Source organism: Dipteris shenzhenensis, chromosome 23 (genome assembly GCF_047967505.1).
Source record: "Dipteris shenzhenensis isolate YYH24624 ecotype China chromosome 23, Dip_SZ_1.0, whole genome shotgun sequence".
Lineage (NCBI taxonomy): Eukaryota > Viridiplantae > Streptophyta > Polypodiopsida > Gleicheniales > Dipteridaceae > Dipteris > Dipteris shenzhenensis.
In genome coordinates, this window is record NC_141618.1 from 51,250,170 (window position 1) to 51,262,146 (window position 11,977).

Genomic DNA, 11,977 nt, shown 5'->3' on the forward strand with positions numbered 1-11,977 from the left:
GGATTAGGGGCTGTGCTAAGACACAAACACGAGGTAATTGCTTTTGAAAGCAGGAAATTGGATGCCAAGGAACTAGATTATCATGTGTATGATCAAGAAATGTTGGCTATCCTCCATGCTTTCGAAAAATGGTACCACTACCTGTATGGTAGCAAAATCAAGGTTAAGATAGATCATAGGACACTCAGGTATTTCCTTACGCAGCCGAACTTGTCAATGAAGCAGAAGAGATGGCTGGCTAAGGTTCAGTCTTATGATTCGACATCAAGTACAGGAAATGGAAAGAAAACGTGGTTGCAGATGCCTTATCCCGTATGTGGGCTTGCAGTTTGTCTGCCATTTCTACCATCTACCAGGAGTGAATTCATGGTATTCAGGAAGAATACATGCAGGATTCTAAGGCGGCTTCCATATTTGTGGAGTTACAAAGGCCATCGAGCTAGGGGCATGCTGAATTTAAGCTGCATAATGGGCTGTTGTGGTGCAAGGACAGAATTTATTTGGTGCCGGATTCAAAGTACCAACTGCTGGTCTTACAGGAAATGCACTCATCTCCTATGGTAGGACATGCGGGTATTACTAAGACATATGAAAGGTCAAATAGAGCTTTACCTGGGATGGCTTGTGGCAGGATGTAGTTAAATTTGTCAATGAATGTTTGCCCTACCAGCAAAATAAAGTGGACAGCTGGTTATCCGCAGGTTTCTTGCAGCCATTACCTAATTTAGAAGGCAAATGGACTCACATTGCTATGGATTTCATCACAGGGTTGCCTTCCACAGAGCGGGGATGGGATAGCATTTTTGTGGTGGTTGATAGAATGACAAAGCAGGCCCATTTCATACCCACTAAGACCCGTTATTCAGCATCACAGGTTGCTTGGCAGTTCATCGAGCATGTTTTTAAGCATCATGGTTTCCCTCAGGAGATTGTCAGCGACAGAGATGCAAAATTTATGGGTCACTTTTGGCAGGAATTATTTACAGCAGTGGGTACTTCTCTTACACCTAGCACTGCTCACCACCTCGAGATGGATGGACAGTCAGAAAGGGTGAACAAATGGCTGGAGGAGTATTTAAGGCATTTTTGTCATGACACACAGAAGTATTGGGATAAGTGGTTGGCACTTGCTGAATTTTGTTACAATAGTACCAAGCACATCTCTATTGGCATGAGCCTGTTCGAGGCTATGATGGATGCACAGTGGGTATGCCATCTTTAGTTGCAGACATGGCTGTGAAAAATCAGCAAGCAAGAAATGACTTGGAGAGTATGGATGCCCTTCTGCAATTGGCTAAAAAGAATATGCAGGATGCCTAAGCCAAGGATAAGAAGTATGCGGATGAACGCAGGAGGTATCTGTCTTTTGAAGAAGGGGATTATGTGCACTTGAAGAAGGGGATTATGTGCACTTACGCCTGCATAAGAACTGTTATGCCTCGTTGAAGGGTAACACCAACACGAAGCTTGCTCACAGGTATTATGGTCCCTATAGGATCATCCGCAAAGTTGGCAAGGTGGCGTATGAGTTGGAGCTACCCAGGACCTCCAGGATTCATAATGTTTTCCATGTGTCCTTGCTGAAGCCACATATCGGACAGCATGTTCAAGTCCTTCCTAAGCTACCTCCTATGGATGAGGAGGGCCCCATACTCTATGTTCCGGAGCGCATCATGGGTTTCAGGGATCATGTACTCCGAAACAAAGTCTACACCGAGTATCTTATCAAGTGGCAAGGACTCCTTGAGGATGAGAACTCATGGCAGCCAGAGAGCATTGTCCAGGACAACCCCTATCTCCTACCGGGCTGATTATTATTTGCTGTTTGCTGCACCTATTTAACAGCCCGCATATGAAATTTTGAGGGCAAAATTCTATGGGAAGGGATGGCTGTAATGAAGGGGTAAAAGAGGTCAAGTTAGAGGTCCTTTAGGGGGGAAATGTGGAGGGACTATATAAGTCTCCATCCACCCCCTACTATGTACTTTTTGATGTGACATCTAATCCTATCTACTCTCCCTTCCTCCTTCCTGCCTATGCTCACTCACTCTCTCTCTCTCTTCCCTACTCACTCTCAATCTCTCCCTCTCTTTCCTACCTCATTCTCTCTCTCCTATCCTTCCTCTCCCTCTTCCCCTCTCTCTCTCCCCCTTCTGCTCCGCTATCCCCCTTTCTCCAAATCTGTCCCTACCCCCTTCTCTACATTTTTCTCAAAACCAGGAGGCTGAGTGACACAGACCTTTTCCTGTAAATCACCATGAAGGAAGGTGGTCTTAATGTCCCCAACTGATGCATCTCCCAATGTTTGTGGGATGCAAGAGCAATGATGCACCGTATGGTCGTGATGCGTGAGATGGGAGCGAGGTCTCCTCAAAATCAATGCCATGTTGCTGTGCATAACCGTTTGCAACAAGACCAGCTTTGAATCAGTCAACGTTGCCATCAGCTTTCCATTCGACCTTGTAAACCCATTTGTGCCTATAGTACACTTGCCTCCAGGCACTCCTAAGCGCCATTTGCATGAATGGAGTCAAGTTCAGCATTCATAGCATCCATCCATTCTTTGTTGTCAAAAGCATTCTTATGACATAGTGGCTCTTCATTACAGGCAGTGGCAATCAAATATACAAACAAAAAATTGCCTTGCATCTGTTTGTGCGCACCTCTAGTGCAGGCACGCAAAGGTTCAGCTTGCTTGCGGTCCCTTAGGGTATCCAAAAGCCAACGAGGGACTAATTTTTGATGTCTCATGACGGCCCTCTCCTCTTGAACTGCTTACTTGATAGCATGGTCATTTGGTGGTGGAAAATCAGGCTAAGCAAGGGCAACGGGAGGAGGATTGGAGCTGCTAGAAGCATGTGACACAGTGCTCTGCACTGTGTCATCTGTATCTGTGAAAGGCGGAATAGAATCAAATATATCAAAGGAGTCGTGCCTGAGTGTCATGGAACCGTATGATCAAGGGTTGCTCTTGATTGGGGTCTCTCCCCACTCGCCATGCCCTCTCAATCCTATGCTCAGCCACACCCAGAGTAGCGGTCATGAAAGTAGTCGCATCTACCATCGGTGTAGCCTCAGTGCGCGGGATCCCACGTACTCTGATGTTGAGAGCCTTGCTGGCTCTCTGCTGCTACTCCATGAGGGTAGCCGAAACGGTTACCCTTGCGGGTTCCTGTTTGGCCATGTCAACCCATTTGGAGGTGTCCTCAATAACAGATTGTGTTCTCGCAATTTGTGCCTCAACAACCAGGGTACTCCCTGGGACTGTGTGTATGGCTGTGACCTCCTACTAGAGTTGTGAGATATCCTATCCGAGTCCCTGAATGAGACCAGACTGCTCCTGAATGGCGCATGCGTGCGAGAGAGAGAGAGAGAGAGAGAGAGAATCTATTAACGTCCACTGGAGACCAAAAGGTCTATGGGACAGCAAGAAACCCTCTAGTACATCTACTTTAGGGAGGGCACATGGCAGCTCCCAAGGAGTGCAAAAAGCCACCCACATTATTTAGAATACCTACATGATAGTTTGGAAGAATAAATAGCCATACATCGGTTTAATAATGAGAGTCCTTTGGTTTTGATTTGAACTCTCTGATTAGTGCTACGCCTTCACGGTAAACTGTCCATTTTCCATCCTTTCTGGCAGCCCTGACTTTAGCTAATTCAGTTGCCTTAATCTTAAGTTGATCTTGTGTAAGCTCCTCTGCTATCCATACTTTGGTGCCCTTGAACTTGTAAGATTGTCAAAGAAGCTTAACCCGCATATCTTTTGACTTCAGTGTAAGGATTGCATGACCTTTATAGTGCATAATAGAAGCTGGCCTGGAGTCGTCATCATCCTGCTCATCATCATCCACTCATTCAATGTTGGGCAAGCTTGCTTTGATCTTTGTCAATATTTCACTATATGTGTCCTCCTCTTTGTACCAATCTTTTGGGAGTCCCCCTATTCTAATCTTCAGCGCATTATCACATCTAGCTTCGTGTTCTTTAATCTCTGCTTGAATATCTGACTTACATGCTTTGGTATCCACTTCCACAATCACTTCCTTCTTAGCAGTTTGTACTTCAGTATGAACAAGAGAGAGAGAGAGAGAGCACTCACACGTGCACATGCGCATGCATGTACACATGCATGCACACACACACATACACCTTTTTTTTTTGTGAGAAGAATATTTTATTGCTGTGTAATAATTACATTCATAGGTACTCCAAAAGCGGAGTAACTACTACTCAACTGAAAATCTCAGTATAAGCCATATATACATCATGGTCAATCAAATGAGTTTGAAAGCAATCATAAAACGATTGCCGCAGAGATCGTTTGAAAAAAACAAAAGATGGAAAAGTAGGATCACTAAAGACTCTATGATTTCTATCCATCCATAGAGTCCAAAGTGCCCAGTAGCGCACCCAAACAAAAAAAAAATCAAAACCCTGTCGAGCTGGATGAAAACCAAATAACCGGAAGAACCTGCCAAAAGTAACAGTAGGAAATCTTGCTCGAAGCCCCTGACGAATGAGAGCGAGGAAATCACAAGTATGTGAACAGTGCCAGAAAATGTGAGGCACAGATTCAGCAGAATGTAGACATCGGTGGCAAACAGCCAAGGCAATATGCCTATGCGCGAGTAACTGCTGAGATGGAAAAATGCCAAGTAGGACTCGCCAAAGGAAAACCTGTTGCCGAAGAGGGACTTTATAATGCCAAAGGAGACGCAGCCGCTTTCTCCACCACTTTGATGGGCGATCCATATGCCAAACAGAATTGGCTCTATCAGAAACCCAAGACGGAGGTAACATCACTTTATATAGAGACAGCCCACAAAGAAGAAGGAAATAGTGTATTTGCAAGGAGAAGAAGAGGAAAGAGATATTTAGGGATTTAGAGAGAAGAAAAGACAAGTTCTAGAGAAGGAAAAGAGGAAAAACAAGAAAAAGATCCAAGATGAACTAGAAATCAGAGAAAAAAGAGAAGTTCTAGCGATGGAAAGAGTACACAAGACCCAGGAACCAAAAAGGAGAGAAAGGAGAAAGACAGAACCCTCAGAACTAGCATTTAGAAGCAGCCCGTAAGCGAACCCAGTACAACAGCAACCCAGGAGCAGGAAACGAGCCGGCAGCAGCAGCCTGAACAGGGTGGAAATGTCCGTACAGGTCCGTACACCTGTACGGAGCTATGGCAGGCCTGTACAGCAGGGAATTATGACGCTAGACAGCTGTTTTGGGTCGCTGATTTGGAGCAATAGGTAGCTGAGGCGGATAGGCTTGTTTGAGGAGGCTAAGGAGCTGATGGGAGGGCTGGAGCAAGGGCTGCAGGTCCTCTTCTCTTCGAACACCACACACACACACACACTGGGGGTTTACACACACACACACACACTCTTGCGTGCGCATATGTAGCTATGTCTGATTTCCAACATTTTATTTTCATTCCGAATATTAAAGATTGGAAGCAAATAGTTTACAAAGATACTGTGCAAATAAATGGATCTGCCACTTAAGAATTCTGCTATTGAACTCAGTGTTTCCTGATGCAAGGAAAGCCTGTGACATCTATTGAATCTATAAGTTAAAGTTTTTTGGAATACGTTTAACTTGTTTGTGGACTGAACTACAAGGAAATTTTACTCTTTTTCCAGATGGCAACCATTATGCAAGAGAATGGAGATTTAGCAGAGAAGGCTGCAAGCCTACAGGGAAAGTTGCATGATACTCTGTTAGCTGCAGAAATGTCTGCTAAAAGTCTTCAGGAATCCTCATTGAGGGAGGTGTCACTGGATGGTGAAGTTCAGGATCTAAAGGTCCAATTAGAGAAAGCTGTTAAGGAAATAGAAGAGCTGAAGCGAAAACTCAAAGATTCTATGAGTAAAGAAGAATACCAGGTGCCCACTTGTACTTGTGTTAGCTTCATGTATTTTGTAAAAATGAAATCGTACAGTCTTCACAGAAGTTGTAATTAAGAGGGTGTGGACTGCTATTTTATAGCCTTCGCCTTTGCTACTAGCCTTTGTTATGGCTGAGTTTTCCCTTCACCTTGGAGTGTTGATAGAAACTCAATACGAAGACCTTTGTATAGATGGATGCTCAAGTATGTGCGGGTATGTGGATATGTATGTGTGAGAGCATATGTTCATACTATGGTCTACACCTTCTGTTGGGCATTGATGATGTCACTATGTGTGATGGAGTTTATGGTTTGACCTTGTGAGTGGCAATCATGTGATTCAAACTGCATGCTGTGTTGTGTTTCAAAGGATGAGTTTGGGCATGTTCCTGGATCTGTCTATCTATTCAATGCTGCCCTATGGGGGAGAAGATTTATCTCAATGAGAACAAAGGAAACTAATATGCCAGCTATGAACTAGCTCCCACAAACTCCAAGTAGAGACTAGTATGGAAAAATGTGCTACGAGAGGATAGGTTTGCAGCCTATGCCCATCACGGGATGTAGAGGACGAATGCCACACTCTGGGCTGCTCGTCTGACCCGCTAACTTGTCCTGAACCACCTTGATTTTTTTTAGAAACTCCTCGACCTATTCACCTTCTCCCATCTTAAGTGCATTGAGTTGGTTTTGGAGGGGTTCAATATCATCATGGAATTGTCAGTCTCATACCGATTCTTTAGAACAACTCACAAAGCCAATAAATATTCTTAGCCCTCAAGGAATTTCCCAACAAAGAATCCCTGCCATTCCATTCCAAGTGGGATAAAATATGCTTATACTTTTCCTCCATAGCAGACTTGAAAATTTTAAAAACAGAGTTGTAAGTTTCACGAGTTACACCAGCAACATCACAAGCTCCAAGCACCTCCTTTTCTTGCATATGGCCCTTGAAGTCCTTCATTACCTCTCTAGCAACTTGTTCACGTAGCCCTTTTTGTCTAGGGTCCTTGCACCACGAAGCTAACCATGGAACCTCAGGCTTGATGGAACAGATATGACAAACTCCCTTCTTTCCTTTGTTCTACTAGTTGTTCTATAAAAAATTTTAATTTGTACGATTGGATATATTCTAATATATATATCTTACATTTAGACTTGTAATTAGCTCTTGAAATTTTTTGGGTTGGGTTGTTTGTAATGTGTTTTGAGGTTTTGGAAGCTGGATTGTGAGTTATGGATGGGTCTTGGACGATGGAATCTATAAGCTAATGTCTAGGCTTAAGACGTTAAATTGTTTGTCAAATAGTTAATAATTCAATAACATCGAGTCTGGATTTTGTAGATAATAGAATATATGTATGATGATTTCATGCGTTGACTAATTCTATTTAATGGAAATGCTGCATGCTTTGCATCATTTGAACCGGGTCATAAAGTACAATGTGGAGTTTTGAAACTTCCCCTCGTTAATAAGACGTTTTGAAACATTTAATGTTTCAACATGTGCTACTATGCTGTTTTTCATTGGTCCGCCAACACTTTTTCAGAACTTCAAGCAATTAATTGCTCATTTCTCTTACTAAAGGCATTATTGCTTTGCTTTGATCATAGTTGAGCCACATAGGATCTAGTGTAAGTACGACACCCACAAACCTGAGAACAAAACCAAAAGTCCTAAAATATGTAGTTTCACGTTTTTATTATTTTGTGTCCAAATTTACTTCTAATAGCTGGACACTTTAGATGACATGACATATGCGACATGTTACTCTTTGCTTTAAAATTTGTACCTGTCCATGCATGATACTCATTTGTATGAAACTTTTATAAGTTATTGCAGTACAAGATGAAGGTTCAACTCTGTGAATGTGTAAACTATCATGAAAGTACAGTTGTATAGGCTAAAGGTTACACATAGGTCACAGGTGTCTGATGTTATGTATGTAGTAATATGTATCACGTTTGAAAACCAATGGCACATACCTAACCTACCTTAAAAAATTTCCCTGTACGGCACCAGTACTGGTATTGTGCTGAGAACATTCCGTGCAACCATGGCTTTGATTCCTTTTTTGATGCGTTATGGTTCGTTTTGGATCTGTGGTGTTCTTTTCCTTTGGACAACCTGTTGTTTGAACATTTGCCCCTACTATTGGGCTTTTAAGGCAGTTTCTATAAGACCCAAAGTCTGAGTACTATCTTGTGATGGAATGCTTCTTTAGAGGTGACGATGTAGGAAAGAAGCAATAAATGCGTAAAGCTCATCAGCTGAGCCCTTGCCCTATCCTGGTGACCCTTCCAATCATCCCTTGGTTTTTTCTTTGTGATGCTGCTGTATAAAATTGAGACATGAATGTTGGATCTAACCATACTGTAATTTACTTTCTGATGGATTTCAGGCACAATTAGATCAACTCATGGTTACTTCCAACTCTTTTGAAAGAAAGCTAGCTGAAGCAGAGGAGGAGATGTTCAAATCAAAGCTTGAGATCAACAAAGTCCAAAAGGCTTACATGGAGCAACAGACTATTGTAAAGGCGCTGGTATGATTAGATATGACTCTACTCTTTTCTTGAAGCAATATGTTGTAGATGGTATCTTCTCACGACCACATTTCTTTTGCTTGATACATTTAATAGTATCTCCTCTTACACCCTCTCCTTCTGTAAAAGTTACAAACACAAGAAAGAACCTCAGCTGGCTGAATTGAAAAAGCCCCTTCTTAAGCCCTGGAGCATAAATTTACTCTTGAAGTAATCCACAGTTGCACAGACGCTAACCATGATTGGCAAGGCACCTTAAGGAAATAGGGGATGGATGAACCCCTGCCTTGTGAGAACAAGGGAGAGAGCAAAGTGAGAGAGCAGGAATAGGAGAGAGAGAGAGAGCTGAAAACGATAGTTGCAATGGATGAGTGTGTTACAACTGAATAGAGCGATAGGTTTTGTCTAAGTGACAAAACCTTATCCTTCACTAACCGTTAGTGAACTAACTGTGGTTAGGGGGGAAAACCTCTAAGTGAGGGAAAAGTGCCCCTAACCTACTTATTACATTACATTGGTCACTGCTAAATTATAACAATAATTCTAACATGCCTATCATGTGGACACAAAACTAGAGTGATAGTAATGCAGGTTTATCAATACTTTAAGCCCACACTCAAGATATTCACGAGATTTTTCTGACTAGCCTGGAAAATAAGTGACTGATGGAAACTCCAAAGGACACAAAAATAAGATGCTTGTAGGCCCCCCTGATACCGATTCCGAAGGACAGGAAACTGCCCAAGCGCAAAGAGACCAGAATCTAGAATTATCAGACCAAAGACAAACCGTATTGATCAAGATGCAGCATTTATCTCATGAGTGTCGTCTATATGTGTTATGTCTACGTTTTAAGCTCACTTCAAAAAATTCGGTATACTATGGCAGATTTCACCACCATGGTTTTCGGTCATCTTTCAGAGATGAACTCTGTAATTGTGTTTCCATGCACATGGCCATCTTGGTGAAATTGCTAGTGTCGTGTTCAGATTTGTGAGACATAATTTAGGCTTGTCCAATATTAGTAGAAAGTAGCAATTGGGAGACAGTTGTTGTTTCGCCTAAAATGCAAAGTTCTGATGTGCTGTGCAAAACTGATATGGCTGCTTTCTGGAGACCTCAAAAACAGGAAAGACAAGCTTTGTTCTTTGCATGGCAGCTTTCCAATTGGTTTGAGGCCTTTGGTCTCGTAGATTGTTTTCTATGAACTGCCTTAGGCGAAATTTGTAGCTGACCTAGGTAAAGCATCGCTAAACCTGCATATTTGTTCTTGCTTTCGACCTAATGTCTGTTATTATTTTGCTCGAATGGTTCGGAAGTGTAAGATTCGCACATTACTTCACATTGTCTTCACATTCAACTTGGGAATCGAGTGTTATGAGCTATCAAAGTTTTGTGATGGTAATTTTGTGTATGCAGGAGGTTACGGCAGCCCAAAGGGATACTTTTGACAAAAAACCTTCTGGGACAACAAAAGCAAGGGATTTTGATTTTGGTTCCACAGGGATAGCTCGACAGAGGAAAAAGGGGGTTAGTAAGGAGGTGGTTGATGCGTCGACTCCACAAATGAGAGCAAACGGAAAGCATTCCCAGCTTTCAACTCACAGCTCACATCAAATGCTTTTTGCGCTTTCATTCGTATCATTATTGTCAATGGTAGCCGGATTTTGGATTGCACAAAAGATATATTAGTAGATCTATTCGAAAGTATTAGAAAGCGGGGAGAGCTGAAGCAAGATTGTGGCAAACGAATTTACGAATCTTAGATCAGTTGTATATGGGAGTACCTTTTTAGAAGCAGAAGTGCCAGACGTGTGCTCTTTGTTCTCAACGTGTGTAGCTTTATGATGGGATCTCGAGCTTTGTAATAAAGAGGGGAAACAACACCTTTGTAACTCTTCTATACAAGGTGACAAGGTGGCGCAGCTATGGCGTGTAATAGAATTTCAAACAATTTGTATAGCATATACTAGAGGATTTTGTTGGCCTTCCCTCATGGAAGGTCTAATTGGAGGTGCTGAGAAAATTTAGCATTTTGATTTTTGGCTTGCCTTGCCCTGAGGAGGGAAGGCTTTAGTAAAGGTGTTTCTGTTTAAGAAAGGGAAAATGATGTGGATTTTTGCTATTTTGGTCCCCATTTTTTTCTCTCCCTTTCTCGCTCTCCCCATTTTCTCTCTCTCTCTCTCTCTCTCTCTCTCTCTCTCTCTCTCTCTCTGCTTCTTCTTCTTATTCTCTCAGCTTCCAACTTCCAAGGTAGGCCTTTTGAATTTATTCAACTTGTTATGATTGGGCCAAGTTACACTTGCAATTTGCATCCCATCTTTTTCTCCCCCTTTCTCTCTCTTCCTTCTTCTCTCTCCCTCTCTTCCTAGTTGCATCCCATCTTTTCTTTCCCCCCCCTTCTCTCTCTCTCTCTCTCTCTCTCGGCAAGCCACATGAATGAAATTCATCTTGTTAATATTGGAGAGATGTTGACCACCGATTTAAAAAAAATTAATCGACCACCTTTTTTCGAGATAATGTGCTTTTGTATTGCTTCGCCAATTGTAGACAAGTTATTCTTTGAAAAACAAAGAGACTCATTTTTTATTCATTTCCTTCTATTTAATGTTTTTCAAGAGGCATGCTAGCTTTTAGTAGGGAATGGTCAGTCCCAAAAAGAATCCCATTACGAGGGAATCCCTCGGGAAGGAAAGATAACTGCAAAGAGTGTACACAAACCAAGGACATCACTAAAACTACAGATTCACTTTTGGAAGTCTAGGACATTAACCCTTCTTATTTGCACTTGCTGATAACATAGTTTACAACTTCATTTACATCATGGGCATGCATTACATCCAAAGGATATGTTGTGAAATATACTCTTGTTAATGTGTGTCCAACATCTAGTTGCATATAATGGCGAGGTATGTGAACAAACTTGGAAAGCTTAATTCTTTCACTATTGCTTCTAGGTTTTCTCACATCTTCTTGATTTATACACCTTAGAATGCTCGAGATATTGTGAGAAAGGGAAAACCATGCATTGCATAGTAACCAAAGTCTATCAACATATGTCCTTGCTTCGAGCCATGAGCACGGATGTTGACATGAAAAGTCTTGCATCGAGTCCAGAGGCCAAGCGAGCCTTGGAACCAAACAAGACAAAGAAGACCTGACTATGTAAGAGGGTTGAAGTAGGAACAAAACCACGGACGGAATGTGCCAATCAAGCCAAGTGCAACAACAAGACTAGCTCTTGTTGGTGGAAGGCGTGTTCGATTGATGGATATACCAAGGCCAAAGGAATTGGCTTGATGACGGGGTGCATGAAAGCACACATGCATGTCCACACTGACAATTGCTGACATGGGATGAGTGGACATCCAGAGTTCTAAGTCCTAACTAGATCGAGAGGGAATGACCACAGCCAAGAAGCCTCGAGCTGGTGATCGTCAAATCAAAAGCTACGCAACCCATCAAGGTGAAGTTCCAGGAGTTCAAGGGTATTGAAGAAGAAAATTCTTATAGCCACTTGCAGAGTTATCTTCGAGTCGCC

At 42.3% G+C, this 11,977-nt stretch overlaps 1 protein-coding gene across 2 annotated transcripts in view; it reads left to right on the top strand.

Annotated features, from left to right (window-relative positions):
• The window catches only part of LOC147887513 (uncharacterized), a 30,429-nt gene extending 19,894 nt beyond the window's left edge, over window positions 1–10,535 (top strand). Inside the window, exons 4-6 of one of the 2 annotated variants that reach the window (XM_087394398.1) lie at window positions 5,646–5,888; window positions 8,293–8,436; window positions 9,856–10,535. In XM_087394398.1, the coding sequence (XP_087250524.1) occupies window positions 5,646–5,888; window positions 8,293–8,436; window positions 9,856–10,128 (660 nt within the window). In that variant the 3' untranslated portion in view covers window positions 10,129–10,535. The remainder of the gene's footprint in view (window positions 1–5,645; window positions 5,889–8,292; window positions 8,437–9,855) is intronic. The other variant, XM_087394399.1, reaches the window with a different exon arrangement.
• The last annotated feature ends 1,442 nt before the right edge of the window (window positions 10,536–11,977 follow it).